Genomic DNA, 20,838 nt, shown 5'->3' with positions numbered 1-20,838 from the left:
TCAAAGATGAATAATGAATTAAAATCAATGGTGTAAAATATGCTTAAACATAATTAAAATGGTGTAAAATATGCTTAAAAATATAATATAAAATTGTGTAAAATATGCTTAAAAATGATCATCCAAATGGTGTAAAATATGCTTAAAAATATAATAAAAATGGATTAAAATATGCTAAAAAATATAATACAAATGGTGTAAAATATGCTTAAAATATAATACAAATGGTGTAAAATATGCTTAAAAAAAAGATGAAATTGGTGTAAATTATGCTTAGAAATTTAATAAAATGATGCTTGAAAATATAAAAATGGTGTAAAATATGCTTAAAAACATAATACAAATGGTGTAATATATGCTTAAAAAATGATAAAAATGGGTGTAATATGCTTTAAAAATATAATACACGGTTTAAAATATGCTTAAAAAATTATAAAAATTGTGTAAAATATGCTTAAAAATAATTAAAATGGTGTAAAATATGCCTAAAAATATAATAAAAATGGTTTAAAATATGCTTTAAAATTAATAATACAAATGGTGTAAAATATGCTTTAAAAATATAAGAAAAATATGCTTAAAAATATAATACACATTGTGTAAAATATGCTTAAAAATTATAAAAATGGTGTAAAATATGCTTAAAAATATATTACAAATGGTGTAAAATATGCTTAAAAATATTAATACAAATGGTGTAAAATATGCTTGAAAATAATAAAAATGGTGTAAAATATGCTTAAAAAATATAATAAAAATGGTGTAAAATATGCTTAAAAATATAATAAAAATGGTGTAAAATATGCTTAAAAATATAATAAAAATGATATAAAATATGCTAAAAATAAAAATGGTGTAAAATATGCTTAAAAAGAGTGCAGCCAAGGAATCTACATGTGGCTCCTCCCCCTTGTGCTGAACTAACAGGTTAAGAAGCTACACCATCCTTCCCCACATCGTTGTGTCTCCAACCTGCACCTCTCTTCACGCACTCAACACCTGTAGGCCATGACGTCATCCCCAGCGTGTACTCAAAATGTGTGTGTGTGGCGCACCGCAGACGGAAGGGAAGGCTGCTCACCTGCAGCTTGACTTTCAGGTTGTCCACGTCTACCACCTTGTTCTGGAAAGACAGGAAGAGAGCACAGGGCCGTGAAATACCTATAATGCACCTGGTGCACAATGAACACAGCAAAGGGCCGTGACACACCCACAATGCTAAATTAGCCAGAATGCTAACTTGGGATTGTTTACGTCACGCTGACATGGGTGCAGAAATGGTACTCAGGTGAGGACACCGCTACTAAGAGCAGTAATAATAATAATAATAATAGATTTTATTTGTAAAAAGCACTTTATATTCAGTAAACAATCTCAAAGTGCTCCAGTGTATTAAAAAATAAATAAAAAGATAATGAAGAAATAAATAAAAATAAAAACTAGAATAGCTAGCTATAACTATTAAGCATATATCTGAAAAAAGGCTTTTTTTTTAAAAAGAAGGGCTTTTAAGCCTTTTTTAAAAGGCATCCACAGTCTGTGGTGCCCTCAGGTGGTCAGGGAGAGTGTTCCACAGACTGGGAGCGGCGGAGCAGAAAGCCCAGTCCAAAAGTGGTGTCCAAAGTGCGGGAACAAGCTCATTTATTTACCGCCCCGCGCCACAACTGTTAGCATTCTAATATTAGCATGATAGCGGGTTCACAAATAAATACAATAATGTGTGCTTACGGACTGTATCCCTGCAGACTGTATTGATCTATATTGATTACTGTTTTTTTTATGTTGATTTAATTTAAAAAAACATTTTTTGGCCGCGGCCCGGTGGTTGGGGACCACTGGTGTAAAATATGCTTAAAAATGATAGAAATTGTGTAAAAAAAAACGTTAAAAAAAAAAGTCTAAAATATGCTTTAAAAATTATTAAAATTGTGTAAATTATGCTTGAAAAATAATAGAAATGGTGTAAAACATGCTTTAAAAATTATTAAAATTGTGTAAATTATGCTTGAAAAATAATAGAAATGGTGTAAAATATGCTTAAAAATTATACAAATGGTGTAAAATATGCTTTAAAAAATTGTGTAAAATATACTTACAAATATAAAAATGCTGTATAATTTGCTTTTAAAAAAAATTGGCGATGTGGTGAGCAACAGCTGCAGTAATTAAAAATATCAACAGTGAGCATCTAAATCACACTGTCGGCCTAATCTGGCCAGCCACATCATTTAATTTGGCCTGACACGTCAATAAAGGTGGCCAGACACGTCATTTTAAGTGGCCCTCTACATCATTTAAGGTGGCCTGCCAGGTCACTCCTAGTGGTCTGCCACTTCATTTATCATTGATCTCGATAAATGTAGCGATTGGAATGAAACTTACTGTAACAAAGTAAAAGTAGAGTTTCTTCTTCACAAAACATTCAAGTAAAAGAAAGCAATAATTGATCATTTTCCTTTCAAAATAAACACATACAATATATGTTTGATATGTACAATAGAGGGGAAACCGAATATCTTCGGGCTTTGATGTATTTATACAAACTACTTCTGACGTAATAATAATAATTTATTGTTGTCAGCATATGTGGATAGAGTTATGCAGTGAACCTCCATTTACAAACCCTCCATTCGCAAATGTTTCCATTTACAAACTTTCAGATGGAGCCAATTATGTCTTTGTGTGCCAACACTTCATTCATTCATCCATCCATTTGAATGGTGTAGATTGAAGGTAAATAAGTGAAAGAAATGCAAAGGCAAAGACAAGAAGATTGAAGTCCACACCCTGTGAAGACATGTGACCTGATCATGCAAGTCAAGAACGGGGATTTCTGAACACACTTGCAAACATTCCAACGTGTGAAGAATGTCAGCGCCTCGTTAGGACCTCTGCTAACCAACACTCCTCACCTTTGACGATAATAATAATAACCATGGATTAGATTTATATAGCACTTGTTTAGACACTCAAAGCGCTCACAGAGAAGTGAGCAGCCATCATTCATTCACACCTGGTGGTGGTAAGCTACATTTGTAGCCACAACTGCCCTGGGGTAGACTGACGGAAGCGTGGCTGCCAGTTTGCACCTAAGACCCCTCCGACCACCACCCATCATTCATTCATCATTCATTCACCAGTGTGAGCGGCACTGGGGGCAAGGGTGGAGTGTCCTGCCCAAGGACACAACGGCAGCGATTTGAAAGATGTCACGTATTGTACACACTTCTTGATGACGTCGCATACTGTACACACATGATGACGTCACGTACTGTGCACACTTGATGACGTCACCTACTGTACACACTTCTTGATGACGTCGCGTACTGTACACACATGACGTCACGTACTGTGCACACTTGATGACGTCACGTACTGTACACACTTGTTGTCGATGTCGCGTACTGTACACACTTCTTGATGACGTTGCGTACTGTACACACTTGTTGATGACGTCGCGTACAGTACACACTTGTTGATGACATTGCGTACTGTACAAACTTCTTGATGACGTCGCATACTGTAAACACTTGTTGATGACGTCGCGTACTGTAAACACTTGTTGATGACGTCACGTACTGTGCACACTTGATGACACACCTACTGTACACACTTGTTGTCGATGTCGCGTACTGAACACACTTGATGACGTCACGTACTGTGCACACTTGATGACGTCACGTACTGTACACACTTGATGACGTCACGTACTGTACACACTTGTTGTCGATGTCGCGTACCGTACACACTTCTTGATGACGTTGCGTACTGTACACACTTGTTGATGACGTCGCGTACAGTACACACTTGTTGATGACATTGCATACTTTACAAACTTCTTGATAACGTCGCATACTGTAAACACTTGTTGATGACGTCACGTACTGTGCACACTTGATGACGTCACGTACTGTACACACTTGTTGTCGATGTCGCGTACTGAACACACTTCTTGATGACGTCACGTACTGTGCACACTTGATGACGTCACGTACTGTACACACTTGTCGATGTCGCGTACTGTACACACTTCTTGATGACGTTGCGTACTGTACACTTGTTGATGACGTCGCGTACAGTACACACTTGTTGATGACGTCGCGTACAGTACACACTTGTTGATGACATTGCGTACTGTACAAACTTCTTGATGACGTCGCATACTGTAAACACTTGTTGATGACGTTGCGTACTGTAAACACTTGTTGATGACGTCACGTACTGTGCACACTTGTTGATGACGTCACGTATTGTGCACACTTGATGACGACACGTACTGTGCACACTTGTTGATGACATCACGTATTGTGCACACTTGATGACGTCACGTACTGTACACACTTGTGGATGACGTCACGTATTGTACACACTTGTGGATGACGTCACGTATTGTGCACACTTGATGACGTCACGTACTGTACACACTTGTTGATGATGTCGCATACTCTACACACTTGTTGATGACGTCACTTACTGTACACACTTGATGTCACGTACTGTACACACTTCTTGATGTCACGTACTGTACACACTTGATGACATCGCGTACCGTACACACTTCTTGATGTCACATACTGTACACACTTGTCGATGACGTCACGTATTGTACACACTTGATGTCACGTACTGTATACACGTCTTGACGATGTCGCGTACTGTACACACTTCTTAATGACGTTGCGTACTGTACACTTGTTGATGACGTCACGTACTGTACACACTTGATGACATTGCGTACTGTACACACTTGACGTCACGTACTGTACACACTTCTTGATGTCGCGTACTGTACACACTTCTTGATGTCACGTACTGTACACACTTGATGACGTCGCGTACCGTACACACTTCTTGATGTCACATACTGTACACACTTGTCGATGACGTCACGTACTGTACACACTTGATGTCACGTACTGTATACACGTCTTGACGATGTCGCGTACTGTACACACTTCTTAATGACGTCGCGTACTGTACACTTGTTGATGACGTCACGTACTGTACACACTTGATGACATCGCGTACTGTACACACTTGACGTCACGTACTGTGCACACTTCTTGATGTCGCGTACTGTACACACTTCTTAATGACGTCGCGTACTGTACACTTGTTGATGACATCGCGTACTGTACACACTTGATGACATCGCGTACTGTACACACTTGATGACGTCACATGCTGTACACACTTCTTGATGATGTCGCGTACTCTACATACTTGTTGATGACGTTATGTACTGTACACACTTGTTGATGACGTCACGTACTGTACACACTTGATGACGTCACATGCTGTACACACTTCTTGATGATGTCGCGTACTCTACATACTTGTTGATGACGTTATGTACTGTACACACTTGTTGATGACGTCGCATACTGTACACAATTGACATTAATCGCTAGTATTACTGCAAGTGGAAACAAAAGTTCAAGTAGAAACCAGAAATACTGGGTGAGATTATTGCTGGTGCCTGGGAGGCGAGTCTCCTCCCACGTGACGATGTGATGATATCAGCAGAAGTGAAGTGAAGTGAATTACATTTATATAGCGCTTTTTCTCAAGTGACTCAAAGCGCTTTACATTGTGAAACCCAATATCTAAGTTACATTTAAACCAGTGTGGGTGGCACTGGGAGCAGGTGGGTAAAGTGTCTTGCCCAAGGACACAACGGCAGTGACTAGGATGGCGGAAGCGGGGATCGAACCTGCAACCCTCAAGTTGCTGGCACGGCCGCTCTACCAACCGAGCTATACCGTCCCAGAAGAAAGTACGGAATGGTATCATCTGAAATGTGCGATACAAGCAGTCCTGTTTCCTTGTGCAGAGATGGACTAACATCTAAACTCCCATAAACACACAACTTCTTCCGTTCTACTAAAGTCATGTACAAGAAGTAAACATGCAAAGCTGCGAGCAGCTACACAGCAGCTAAGCACACAACAGCCAGCGAGACATAAGTAGTAATCATGGAAGCATAACATTTGTCAATATAAACAGTATCAAATAATTATAGTTACACATACAAACTCTCCGAGGCTGTTAGAAAGTATCCAGTAACAAACGTGTCTGCATCATTCAACTTAACTCACCGTGAGCGTTACTTCATGAATTATTGTCACCACTAGGTGTCACCAAACAGAACAATTACCCCTCCACTTCAACTTAAAGACAGACTAAGTCCATTCAGACGGTTAATAATAAATAGTTGAGTTTTTCGTAGCTACCATTGTTCTCTGTTTGCCTCGTTTCACTTCATCAAACATTTTCCAACATTCTACACTACTAAATGATACAAGTATGTGTGATTCCTGCTGATATCGTGCCAGATTAAAATGATGCAATGGATTATGGATATTTTTTTCCGCTGTTCTGTCATCTCGCCGTCCATAGCGTTTCTACTTGTGTGGATTATTCCTTCGTCACTCCAAGCGACGTTTGCAAGTTTTACAATATAACTAAAACAATTCTTACTTACTAAAGCGTCCCATGTGTGATGTCTGTAGGAGTGTTTTCATGCATATTTGTACATGCTATCGTAATGTAATCAAGCTAGCGACATTAGCATTAGCTAAAATGCTAACTTTTTGTATTGTTTGAGTTTCACAAACTCCTCAGTAAATTCACCAAAACGTCACCGTGGAGTTATTGAGTCTGTTTAGCTGATTGGAGAGCTAGCTTGCGCAGCTAACGGGTCCATGACTATGACTTCTGTTTTGTTTGATCGGCCGTTTTACTGCCATGTTACAGACACCGTTTGGAAACAATTAAGGTATGTAAATAAACATTTGCAGAATATTTCTGTGTAAATAACTCATTTCACAAGGTATATATCTGCGACTTATATATGGAACAATATTATTTTCTCTAAAATTGAGTGGGTGTGGCTTATATAGTCTGGAAAGTAGCGTAATAAGAATTTCATACGCAATTAAAGTCTTTATAAGAAGCCATTGTGACTTTACTGTCAATGAGTGGAAATAAACTCAACTCACACTTTTTTTTGTACACTGCAGCGATTTGGGCCAGGTACACCCTCGACACGTTTTAGACCGGGTGTTGTTGATCCTTTTTATCACACACACCCCTCCCAGGGGACAGACATGATACCTCCCTCTCACGCCCCCCCAAAGTCAGCTTTTATGAGCCTTCAAATATGGTCAACGAAAATAGCAAAATCAGCTTTTATGATCCTTCAAATATTGTCAACAAAAATAGCAAAATCAGCTTTTATGATCCGTCAAGTATTGTCAACAAAAATAGCAAAATCAGCTTTTATGATCCTTCAAATATTGTCAACAAAAATAGCAAAATCAGCTTTTATGATCCTTCAAATATTGTCAACAAAAATAGCAAAATCAGCTTTTATGATCCTTCAAATATTGTCAACAAAAATAGCAAAATCAGCTTTTATGATCCTTCAAATATTGTCAACAAAAATAGCAAAATCAGCTTTTATGATCCGTCAAGTATTGTCAACAAAAACAGCAAAATCAGCTTTTATGATCCTTCAAATATTGTCAACAAAAATAGCAAAATCAGCTTTTATGATCCGTCAAGTATTGTCAACAAAAATAGCAAAATCAGCTTTTATGATCCTTCAAATATTGTCACCAAAATCAGCTTTTATGATCCTTCAAATATTGTCAACAAAAATAGCAAAATCAGCATTTATGATCCTTCAAATATCGTCAATAAAATCAGTTTTTATGATCCTTCAAATATTGTCAACAAAAATAGCAAAATCAGCTTTTATGATCCTTCAAATATTGTCAACAAAAACAGCAAAATCAGCTTTTATGATCCTTCAAATATAGTCAACAAAAACAGCAAAATCAGCTTTTATGATCCGTCAAGTATTGTCAACAAAAATAGCAAAATCAGCTTTTATGATCCTTCAAATATTGTCACCAAAATCAGCTTTTATGATCCTTCAAATATTGTCAACAAAAATAGCAAAATCATCATTTATGATCCTTCAAATATCGTCAATAAAATCAATTTTTATGATCCTTCAAATACTGTCAACAAAATCAGCTTTTTTGATCCTTCAAATATTGTCAACAAAAATAGCAAAATCAGCTTTTATGATCCTTCAAATATTGTCAACAAAAACAGCAAAATCAGCTTTTATGATCCTTCAAATATACTCAACAAAAACAGCAAAATCAGCTTTTATGATCCGTCAAGTATTGTCAAAAAAAATAGCAAAATCAGCTTTTATGATCCTTCAAATATTGTCACCAAAATCAGCTTTTATGATCCTTCAAATATTGTCAACAAAAATAGCAAAATCAGCATTTATGATCCTTCAAATATCGTCAATAAAATCAGTTTTTATGTTCCTTCAAATATTGTCAACAAAATCAGCTTTTTTGATCCTTCAAATATTGTCAACAAAAATAGCAAAATCAGCATTTATGATCCTTCAAATATTGTCAACAAAAACAGCAAAATCAGCTTTTATGATCCTTCAAATATTGTCAATAAAAACAGCAAAATCAGCTTTTATGATCCTTCAAATATTGTCGGGAAAAATAGCAAAATCAGCTTTTATGATCCTTCAAATATTGTCAACAAAAATAGCAAAATCAGCTTTTATGATCCTTCAAATGTCAACAAAATCAGCTTTTATGATCCTTCAAATATTGTCAACAAAAATAGCAAAATCAGCTTTTATGATTCTTCAAATATTGTCAATAAAAACAGCAAAATCAGCTTTTATGATCCTTCAAATATTGTCAACAAAATCAGCTTTTATGATCCTTCAAATATTGTCGGGAAAAATAGCAAAATCAGCTTTTATGATCCTTCAAATATTGTCAACAAAAATAGCAAAATCAGCTTTTATGATCCTTCAAATATTGTCAGCAAAATCAGCTTTTATGATCCTTCAAATATCGTCAACAAAAACGGCAAAATCCGCTTTTATCCATCCATTTTCTACCGCTAATTCCCTTCGGGGTAGCGGGGGGCGCTGGAGCCTATCTCAGCTACAATCGGGCGGAAGGCGGGGTACACCCTGGACAAGTCGCCTGATCCTTCAAATATTGTCAACAAAATCAGCTTTTATGATCCTTCATATATTGTCAACAAAATCAGCTTTTATGATCCTTCAAATATTGTCAACAAAAATAGCAAAATCAGCTCTTATGATCCTTCAAATATTGTTAACAAAAACAGCAAAATCAGCTTTTATGATCCTTCAAATGTTGTCAACAAAAACAGCTTTTATGATCCTTCAAATATTGTCAACAAAAATAGCAAAATCAGCTTTTATAATCCTTCAAATATTGTCAACAAAAACAGCAAAATCAGCTTTTATGATCCTTCAAATATTGTCAACAAAATCAGCTTTTATGATCCTTCAAATATTGTCAACAAAATCAGCTTTTATGATCCTTCAAATATTGTCAACAAAATCAGCTTTTATGATCCTTCAAATATTGTCAACAAAAATAGCAAAATCAGCTTTTATGATCCTTCAAATATTGTCAACAAAAACAGCAAAATCAGCTTTTATGATCCTTCAAATATTGTCAACAAAATCAGCTTTTATGATCCTTCAAATATTGTCAACAAAATCAGCTTTTATGATCCTTCAAATATTGTCAACAAAAATAGCAAAATCAGCTTTTATGATCCTTCAAATATTGTCAACAAAAACAGCAAAATCAGCTTTTATGATCCTTCAAATATTGTCAACAAAAACAGCAAAATCAGCTTTAATTATCCTTCAAATATTGTCAACAAAAACAGCAAAATCAGCTTTTATGATCCTTCAAATATTGTCAACAAAAACAGCAAAATCAGCTTTAATGATCCTTCAAATATTGTCAACAAAAACAACAAAATCAGCTTTTATGATCCTTCAAATATTGTCAACAAAAACAGCAAAATCAGCTTTAATGATCCTTCAAATATTGTCAACAAAAACAGCAGAATCAGCTTTTATCATCCTTCAAATATTGTCAACAAAAATACCAAAATCAGCTTATATGGTCATTCAAATATTGTCAACAAAAACAGCAAAATCAGCTTTTATGATCCTTCAAATATTGTCAACAAAAACAGCAAAATCAGCTTTAATGATCCTTCAAATATTGTCAACAAAAACAGCAAAATCAGCTTTCATGATCCTTCAAATATTGTCAACAAAAATAGCAAAATCAGCTTTTATGATCCTTCAAATATTTACAGAATATTTCTGTGTAAATAACTCATTTCACAAGGTATATATCTGCGACTTATATATGGAACAATATTATTTTCTCTAAAATTGAGTGGGTGGGTAATAAAAATAATTGTATACACAATTAAAGTCTTTCCAAGCCCTTTCACACACACTTAAAGCACGTCCTACACTGGAAGATGAAACATAAAGTCAAAGTACTTTAAAGAGTGCAGTAGTGAAATACTGCAAGTGGCAGTAGACAGTGTGTATTTAGCAGGTTGTTGTTCTTTGTTCACTTTCACACACAGGAAGTGTGCGAGTGCACGAGAGAAAGCAGAGCAGCAAGAACAAAGCAGGCGAACGGCAGACGGCAGAACGCACTCTTCTTGCAGCCCTGCATTTGTTGCCATGGCTTTTATTGCCCACAATTATGACGCGCGTGCTGACTGAAGACGTCTGCTCAAAATAGAGCGGCCATGTTGCAAGAGGCCACAGCAGCAGCGGAAAAAAACAACTGTTGTTTGATGATGAGATCATGTGATTAGATCATGTGATGAGATCATGTGACCACCATGGACACATCCTGACCTCTGACCTCCTGTTGCCCCTTTGACAGCTGCTAAATCAACGTCCAAGCGGCTCCATCTTTGCTGTCTGCAACACCTTCCTCCTGTCACCACTCACTTTGCTGTTTTTGTTGACCATACTTGAAGGATCATACAACTGACTTAACTGTTTTTGTTGATCATTCAGCACCCCCCGCCACACCAAGAGGGACAAGCGGTAGAAAATGGATGGATGGATATTTGAAGGCTCATGAAGAGGATTTTGCTGTTTTTGTTGACCATAGTTGAAGGATCATAAAAGCTGATTTTGTTGACAATATTTGAAGGATCATAAAAGCTGATTTTGTTATTTTTGTTGACAATATTTGAAGGCTCATTAAAGCTGCTTTTGCTGTTTTTGTTGACAATATTTGAAGGATCATAAAAGCTGATTTTGCTGTTTTTGTTGACAATATTTGAAGGCTCATTAAAGCTGCTTTTGCTGTTTTTGTTGACAATATTTGAAGGATCATAGAACTGACTTTGCTGTTTTTGTTGACCATACTTGAAGGATCATACAACTGACTTAACTGTTTTTGTTGATCATTCAGCACCCCCCGCCACACCAAGAGGGACAAGCGGTAGAAAATGGATGGATGGATATTTGAAGGCTCATGAAGAGGATTTTGCTGTTTTTGTTGACCATAGTTGAAGGATCATAAAAGCTGATTTTGTTGACAATATTTGAAGGATCATAAAAGCTGATTTTGTTATTTTTGTTGACAATATTTGAAGGCTCATTAAAGCTGCTTTTGCTGTTTTTGTTGACAATATTTGAAGGATCATAAAAGCTGATTTTGCTGTTTTTGTTGACAATATTTGAAGGCTCATTAAAGCTGCTTTTGCTGTTTTTGTTGACAATATTTGAAGGATCATAGAACTGACTTTGCTGTTTTTGTTGACCATACTTGAAGGATCATACAACTGACTTAACTGTTTTTGTTGACCATTCAGCACCCCCCACCACCCCAAGAGGGACAAGCGGTAGAAAATGGATGGATGGATATTTGAAGGCTCGTAAAGCGGATTTTGCGGTTTTTGTTGACCATAGTTGAAGGGTCATAAAAGCTGATTTAGCTGTTTTTGTTGACAATATTTGAAGGCTCATTAAAGCTGCTTTTGCTGTTTTTGTTGACAATATTTGAAGGATCATAAAAGCTGACTTTGTTGACAATATTTAAAGGATCATAGAACTGACTTTGCTGTTTTTGTTGACCATACTTGAAGGATCATAAAAGCTGACTTTGTTGACAATATTTAAAGGATCATAGAACTGACTTTGCTGTTTTTGTTGACCATACTTGAAGGATCATAAAAGCTGACTTTGTTGACAATATTTAAAGGATCATAGAACTGACTTTGCTGTTTTTGTTGACCATACTTGAAGGATCATAAAACTGACTTTGTTGACAATATTGAAAGGATCATAGAATTGACTTTGCTGTTTTTGTTGACCATACTTGAAGGATCATAAAACTGACTTTGTTGTTTTTGTTGACCATACTTGAAGGATCATAAAACTGACTTTACTGCTTTTGTTGAACATTCAGCATCCCCCACCACCCCAAGAGGGACAAGCGGTAGAAAATGGATGGATGGATATTTGAAAGCTCATGAAGCGGATTTTGCGGTTTTTGTTGACCATACTTGAAGGATCATAAAACTGACTTTACTGCTTTTGTTGACCATTCAGCACCCCCCACCACCCCAAGAGGGACAAGCGGTATAAAATGGATGGAAGGATGTCTATTTGAAGGCTCATAAAGCGGATTTTGCTGTTTTTGTTGACCATAGTTGAAGGATCATAAAAGCAGATTTAGCTTTTTTTGTTGACCATATTTTAAGGCTCATGAGGCTGATTTTCTGTTTTTATTGACGATATTTGAAGGCTAATGAAGCTGATTTTGCTGTTTTTGTTGACCATATTTAAAGGCTTATGAAATCTGTTTTTGTTGACAATATTTGAAGGATCATAAAAGCCAATTTTGCTGTTTTTGTTGACAATATTTGAAGGATCATAGAACTGACTTTGCTGTTTTTGTTCACCATATTTGAAGGATCATAGAACTGACTTTGCTGTTTTTGTTGACCATATTTGAAGGATCATAGAACTGACTTTGCTGTTTTTGTTGACCATATTTGAAGGCTCATAAAAGCTGATGTTGCTGTTTTTGTTGACCATATTTGAAGGCTCATAAAAGCTGATGTTGCTTTTTTTGTTGACCATATTTGAAGGCTTGTGAGGCTGATTTTTCCGTTTCTATTGACGATATTTGAAGGCTAATGAAGCTGAATTTGCTGTTTTTGTTGAAAATATTTGAAGGCTTATAAAAGCTGTTTTTGTTGACAATATTTGAAGGATCATTAAAGCTGACTTTGTTGACCATATTTGAAGGATCCTCGACGCTGATTTTGCTGTTTTTGTTGACCATAGTTGAAGGGTCATAAAAGCTGATTTAGCTGTTTTTGTTGACAATATTTGAAGGCTCATAAAAGCTGCTTTTGTTGACAATATTTGAAGGATCATAGAACTGACTTTGCTGTTTTTGTTGACCATACTTGAAGAATCATACAACTGACTTTGCTGTTTTTGTTGACCATCCAGCCCCCGCAACCCCAAGAAGGACAAGCGGTAGGACATGGATGGATGGATATTTGAAGGATCATAAAAGCCAATTTTGCTGTTTTTGTTGACAATATTTGAAGGCTCATAAAACTGACTTTGCTGTTTTTATTGACCATCCAGCACCCCCCGCCACCTCAAGAGGGACAAAGGGTAGGAAATGGATGGATGGATATTTCAAGGATCATAAAGCTGATTTTGATGTTTTTGTTGAAAATATTTGAAGGATCATAAAAGCGGATTTAGCTGTTTTTGTTGACCATATTTGAAGGATCATAAAAGCTTATTTTCCTGTTTTTTGTTGACAATATTTGAAGGTTCATAAAAGCTGATTTTGCTGTTTTTGTTCACAATATTTGAAGGCTCGTGAAACTGATTTTGCTGTTTTTGTAGACAATATTTGAAGGCTCATAAAAGCTGATTTTGCTGTTTTTGTTGACAATATTTGAAGGCTCATGAAGCTGATTTTGCTGTTTTTGTTTTTTTTTACCATATATGAAGGCTTATAAAGCTGATTTTGCTGTGTTTTTTTTGACAATATTTAAAGGCTCGTGAAGCTGATTTTGCTGTTTTTGTTGACAACAGTTAAAGGCTCATAAAAGCCGATTTTTCCGTTTTTGTTGACCATATTTGAAGGATCATAAAAGCTGATTCAGCTGTTTTTTGACAATATTTGAAGGTTCATAAAAGCTGATTTTTCTGTTTTTGTTCACAATATTTAAAGGCTCGTGAAGCTGATTTTGCTGTTTTTATTGACAACAGTTAAAGGCTCATAAAAGCCGATTTTTCCGTTTTTGTTGACCATATTTGAAGGATCATAAAAGCTGACTTTGGGGGGGGGGGGGGGGGGCGTGAGAGGGAGGTATCATGTCAGTCCCCTGGGAGGGGGGGGTGTGTGATAAAAAATGATCAACAACACCCGGTCTAAACGTGTCGAGGGTCTACCTGGCCCAAAGCACTGCAGAGTAAAAAAAAAAAAAGGATCATAAAAGCTGATTTTGCTGTTTTAGTAGACCATATTGGAAGGCTCATGAGGCTGATTTTTCGGTTTTTATTGACGATATTTGAAGGCTAATGACGCTGATTTTGCTGACAATATTTGAACGATCATAAAAGCTGATTTTGTTGACCATTTGAACAATTTCCCTTGTGGATCATTAAAGTTTGTCTAGGATCATAAAAGCTCACTTTGGGGGGGGCGTGAGAGGGAGGTATCATGTCGTCCCCTGGGAGGGGGGTTTGTGATAAAAAATGATCAACAACACCCGGTCTAAACGTGTCGAGAGTGTACCTGGCCCAAAGCGCTGCAGAGTAAAAAAAAAGTTGCTTTTATGGCAAAAAAAAAAAAGTGAGTTGAGTTTATTTCCACTCAATGACAGTAAAGTCACAATGGCTTCATTTGATGGTAAAAGTCCAAGAACTAAACTGCCAATTCTTATTGTAAAACTTACACTTGCTTTTACACCTTTTACTTGTAAGTAAAAAAAATGTGCCACTTTAATTTGACAGTAAAATCCTGCCGACCGGACTGACAGTAATTTACCAAAACATCCATCAACTTTTTGTTGGTGCTTTAGATTTACAATAAAAATTCACAGCTCAGTCGCCAGAATTTTACTATAAATGTCTGTTTTTATTTTCACCAACTTAGTGTCACTTAAAAACTGGCTACCATTGTCAATCTTACTGTAAAGTGAATTTCTCCCCCATAAAATCTAGAGTCAATATTTTTAGTGATTGATTGTAAGTGGAAGAAATATACATTACTGTTACTTTCTATTTACTCTAATCTGTTTTTTTACTTTACAGTAAAAAAGTGTTTATTATGAAACAGTTGGTGCCTCCCAGCAGCACACGCAGGCTGTTAGCACATTTGGTGCTAGCGTCACACAAGGTGCTAATTGTCACACTCAGGCAGGAGGAAATGTTGCTTTCACAGACACAGGGAAAAAAAAAAAGATCTTTCGGGATCTCTCTCACCCTAAAGTCTATCCCGACGGTGGCGATAAAGTTTCCTCCCACAAAGGCTCCGTCTTTAAAGCGCAGCAAGATGCACGTCTTCCCCACGGCCGAGTCTCCCAGCAGCATCACCTGTTGAGCAGAAGACTAGGTGTCAGCAGGAAATACCAGGATGTACAGCTGCAGAAGACTGAAAACTATTTCCCGACATGAGGATTCTGGTAAAGTTCCAATTGACAAGTCAAGTTGGCTGCAAGTAGCGTTGAACGGGTCCTCGCACCTCTGTGCTACTCAGGAACGCATGACGCATGCGGTCACGTCCCACCCACCAGCGCACATGTCATGAACATTGGAGCATGTGGATAGAAGTTATGACTGCTATCATTTTCCGCCAAAAGAGGGCGATAATGGCGCCACGGCAGTCTTGCAGTAGCGTCTCACCCAATGCCGTGACTCACCATAAAAAAATTCAGGAAGATCAATGAATGTAGAAAGAAGTTATGCTGTTATATATTTCCTCCACAAGGTGGCGATAATGGCGGCACAGCAGTTACGCAGTAGGGTCTCACCCAATGCTGCTACTCACAATAAAAAAAAATTCAGGAAGATCGGTGAATGTAGAAGGAAGTTATAACGTTATACATTTCCTCCACAAGAGGGCGATAATGGCGCAACAGCAGTTACGCAGTAGCCTCTTGCCCAACGCCGCGACTCACCATAAAAAAAATTCAGGAAGATCGGTGAATGTAGAAAGAAGTTATGTTGTTATATATTTCCTCCACAAGGGGGCGATAATGGCGGCACAGCAGTTACGCAGTAGGATCTCACCCAATGCTGCTACTCACAATAAAAAAAAATTCAGGAAGATCGGTGAATGTAGAAGGAAGTTATAACGTTATATATTTCCTCCACAAGAGGGCGATAATGGCGCAACAGCAGTTACGCAGTAGCCTCTTGCCCAACGCCGCGACTCACCATAAAAAAAATTCAGGAAGATCGGTGAATGTAGAAAGAAGTTATGTTGTTATATATTTCCTCCACAAGGGGGCGATAATGGCGGCACAGCAGTTACGCAGTAGGATCTCACCCAACGCCGCGACTCACAATAAAAATAATTCAGGAAGATCGGTGTATGTAGAAAGAAGTTATGACATTATATATTTCCTCCACAAGGGGGCGATAATGCCGGCACAGCAGTCACGCAGTAGTGTCTCACCCAACGCCGCGACTCACCATAAAAAAAATTCAGGAAGATCGGTGAATGTAGAAGGAAGTTATAACGTTATAATTGTCAACCACAAGGGGGCGATAATGGTGCCACAGCAGTCATGCAGTAGCGTCTCACCCAACGCTGCGATGCACCGTAAAAAAATTTCAGGAAGATCGGTGAATGTAGAAAGAAGATATGACGTTATATATTTCCTCAACAAGATGGCGATATTGGCGGCACAGCAGTCTTGCAGTAGCGTCTCACCCAATGCTGCGACTCACAATAAACATTTTCAGGAAGATCGGTGAATGTAGAAAGAAGTTAGGCTGCTATATATTTCCTCCACAAGGGGGCGATAATGGTGCCACAGCAGTTACGCAGTAGCGCCTCACCCAACGCCGCGACTCACAATAAAAATAATTCAGGAAAATCGGAGTATGAAGAAAGAAGTTATGACGTTATACATTTCCTCCACAAGGGGGCAATTATGGCGCCACAGCAGTCTTGCAGTAGCGTCTCACCCAATGCCGCGACTCACCGTAAAAAATTTCAGGAAGATCGGTGAATATAGAAGGAAGTTATGACGTTACATATTTCCTCCACAAGGGGGCGATAATGGCGGCACAGCAGTTCCGCAGTAGCGCCTCACCCAATGCCGCGACTCACGATAAAAATGTTCAGGAAGATCGGTGAATGTAGAAGGAAGTTATGCTGTTATATATTTCCTCCACAAGGGGGCGATAATGGTGGCACAGCAGTCACGCAGTAGTGTCTCACCCAATGCCGCGACTCACCATAAAAAAAAATCAGGAAGATCGGTGAATGTAGAAGGATGTTATGACATTATAATTGTCCACCACAAGGGGGTCGATAATGCCGCATATATATATATATGTATATGTATATATATATATTTCTCTGGCAGGAAAATATGAATCGACTTATTCCAAAACAGGTTACAGATACAAAAGGTTCTCTTGGCGTACGATTTATAAACGCAGCGAGTTAGCACGGAGATGCCCAAAAAATGTCCTCAAAAAAAAAAAAAGAAAATAGTATTTTAAAACAAATCAAAAACTTATGAATCGAATCAGAATCGGACAACTCCCAGGTCCAATTCCAATCCCATTCTTGGTTTGCCGATTCAAATCTGAATGTTTTGATTCAACACGATTCTCGATTCAAACCGATGTCCCACAACATAATATTTGGCATAAAAATGATAAAATAGGTTACGATAAAAAAAATATTTAAATGATTTTTAAATGTGAATCTATTGAGAATCGGGTTTAATAAGAATCTATATTTTCCAGCACTCCTACGATGCGGTAAGAACTTGAATCTTACGACTCACGATTCAATTCAATTCAAATTCTTGGGCTGAAGAATCGGTTCAGAATCGAATCCCTCAAAACAGTCATTTTAAAAATCAATTCTTCAAAATAAAAACAACAATTTAAAAAAATTCTAACCACTTTTGCAATATAATATTAATATAATATTTAAAAATAGAGTCCAAATCAAATAATTTCCAAAATCAATGTTCTTACCTGTACCTTGATTTGAAAAAGTTTATTATAATCATGATGCCAAATTATACATTGCGAGAATCGATTCTGAATCGAATCGTCGCCTCGTTAGGTGCCCAAAGTTGGCACTCCTAATTATTTGGTGTAAAAATGACCGATTCAGAATCGGGGAAAAAGAAGAATCGCGATATTGGAGGTGAATGAATATTTTCCAGCAGCCCTCGGATGTCACATCCATGCCAATCTTACTTCCCCTTAAACTGACTCCGGTTTTTATGGGTGTCGATTCGATTCAGAATCGATTCAGCCTGGTTCTCGTTCCAAAGAGACTCTTGCGACACATTATATATTACATTAACTTTTTTTCCCAAAACAAGTTACAAAAGCTGATAATAACTAAAAAAAAAAAAATTACAACGAGTCCATTCAGAATCGCAATTCAGCTTGGAATCGATTCTTTCCAGCACACCAATGATTAGTAGAGATGTCCGATAATATCGGCCTGCTGATGTTATCGGACGATAAATTCTTTAAAATGTAATATCGAAAATGATCGGTATCGTTTTTTTAATCATCAGTATCGTTTATTTTTATTTTTTATTAAATCAACATAAAAAAACACAAGATACACTTACAATTAGTGCACCAACCCAAAAATTCACACTCATTCACACAAAAGGGTTGTTTCTTTCTGTTATTAATATTCTGGTTCCTACATTATATATCAATATATATCAACACAGTCTGCAAGGTTCCTACATTATATATCAATATATATCAATACAGTCTGCAAGGGATACAGTCCGTAAGCACACATGATTGTGCGTGCTGCTGCTCCACTAATAGTACTAACCTTTAACACTTAATTTTACTAATTTTCATTCATTACTAGTTTGTATGTAACTGTTTTGATATTGTTTTACTTTCTTTTTTATTCAAGAAAAAGTTTTTAATTTATTTATCTTATTTTATTTTATTAATTTAAAAAAAAAAAGGACCTTATCTTCACTAGGGATGTCCGATAATATCGGCCTGCCGATATTATCGGCCGATAAATGCGTTAAATTGTAATATCGGAAATTATCGGTATTTTTATTATCTGTATCGGGTTTTTTTTGTGTTTTTTTTTTATTAAATCAACATAAAAAACACAAGATACACTTACAATTAGTGCACCAACCCAAAAAACCTCCCTCCCCCAATTTCTTTCTGTTATCAATAATCAGGTTCCTACATTATATATCATTATATATCAATACAGTCTGCAAGGGATACAGTCCGTAAGCACACATGATTGTGCGTGCTGCTGCTCCACTAATAGTACTAACCTTTAACACTTAATTTTACTCATTTTCATTAATTACTAGTTTCTATGTAACTGTTTTTATATTGTTTTACTTTCTTTTTTATTCAAGAAAATGTTTTTAATTTATTTATCTTATTTTATTAATTTAAAAAAAAGGACCTTATCTTCACCATACCTGGTTGTCCAAATTAGGCATAATAATGTGTTAATTCCACGACTGTATGTATCGGTATCGGTAATTAAGAGTTGGACAATATCGGCATATCAGATATCGGCAAAAAAAAGCCATTATCGGACATCCCTAGATGTAAATATAATAATTCATATTATTATTGTATTGAATTAAAATGGAAAAGCGCGATTGACAAATGCATTTTCATAAAACTATGGATTCGACTAGTGTTAGCTTGCTAGCTTAAATGCTAACTTGAAACAACATACCTGAATTTAAACTCCTGCAAACTCCGAGCAAATCATATTCGTACTCAACATAAAATATATTCATACTCAACATGAAATATATTCATAATTCAACATAAAAGCTGAGCTGTGAGGAAAAAAGTGATCGATCTTTCCTCGACAGTGTCCAAAATCCGCGCACCGGAAGTAGAGTCGCCTGACGTCTACATAAACCGGAAGTGAAACGCACTTGTACACCTGTTTCGTTTACAAATTAAAATGGAAGAAAATAAACATGTCATATTAACAACGCACGGATACAAACAGCGTGACGTAGCCGGAACAATATTTCATTTTTATTCCGCAACTTGTTTGGAATATTTCAGCGTGTGAATAAGTACTTTTTTTTAAGCCCATACATTCATGTGGGTATACCGGACCGGAAGGAGCAACACGTCCTTTTTTTTTTTTTTTTTTGAGACATTGACAATTGGCAACAACATGACATAACAACAACAAGAAGAAGAAGAAGAATACAACAATAAGACGCACCTTATAGGCGACGTCAGAATACTCGTTGACGGACGCTCCTCGCTCCAGCATGTACTTGGACTTCCCGTTCTTCGACGATGCCTTCCGGGCGGACATCGCGGTGGGAAATGATGCGTTCAGGGAGCTCACTCCGATATAGTCCCCTACAGACGCGCACGGTGTGTGCGTGTGCGTGTGTCAGTCGGAGTCCTCTGCGCGCATATTTGCGTGGATTTTCAGTAAATGCCGCCGACTCGGCCAAAATGTCAACACTAAGAAATACTAGAAGGTGAACTCCAGGTGTGCGTCAATGGAAGCAGGCGAGGAGGCGAGGAGATGAGGAGATGAGGAGAGGACGCAATGGACGCCAAGCGGAAACATTTGTCTGCTGGGCGTCCTGGCGTGGCGTGGCGTGGGCGCGCGGTCAATTACGAACCTAGCGCGTCTGTGCGCGTGCGCGCGTCGGTTTCCCGTGGAACGCTCGGAAGCCGCACGT

At 37.2% G+C, this 20,838-nt stretch overlaps 1 protein-coding gene across 2 annotated transcripts in view; it reads right to left on the bottom strand.

Annotated features, from left to right (window-relative positions):
• Positions 1-20,838, bottom strand: part of LOC133642813 (ras-related protein Rab-37-like) — a 73,750-nt gene that overhangs the window by 52,831 nt on the left and 81 nt on the right. Inside the window, exons 1-3 of one of the 2 annotated variants that reach the window (XM_062037207.1) lie at positions 20,364-20,838; positions 15,389-15,499; positions 1,082-1,123 (exon numbers count right to left, since the gene is read on the bottom strand). The exon at positions 20,364-20,838 is cut by the window's right edge and continues 81 nt beyond it. In XM_062037207.1, the coding sequence (XP_061893191.1) occupies positions 1,082-1,123; positions 15,389-15,499; positions 20,364-20,459 (249 nt within the window). In that variant the 5' untranslated portion in view covers positions 20,460-20,838. Of the gene's footprint in view, positions 1-1,081; positions 1,124-15,388; positions 15,500-19,853; positions 20,035-20,363 lie in introns of those variants that run through there. The other variant, XM_062037208.1, reaches the window with a different exon arrangement.

This window comes from Entelurus aequoreus, linkage group LG25, assembly GCF_033978785.1.
Source record: "Entelurus aequoreus isolate RoL-2023_Sb linkage group LG25, RoL_Eaeq_v1.1, whole genome shotgun sequence".
In the NCBI taxonomy this organism is placed as follows: Eukaryota; Metazoa; Chordata; class Actinopteri; order Syngnathiformes; family Syngnathidae; genus Entelurus; species Entelurus aequoreus.
This window is presented reverse-complemented; position numbering and strand designations above follow the sequence as displayed.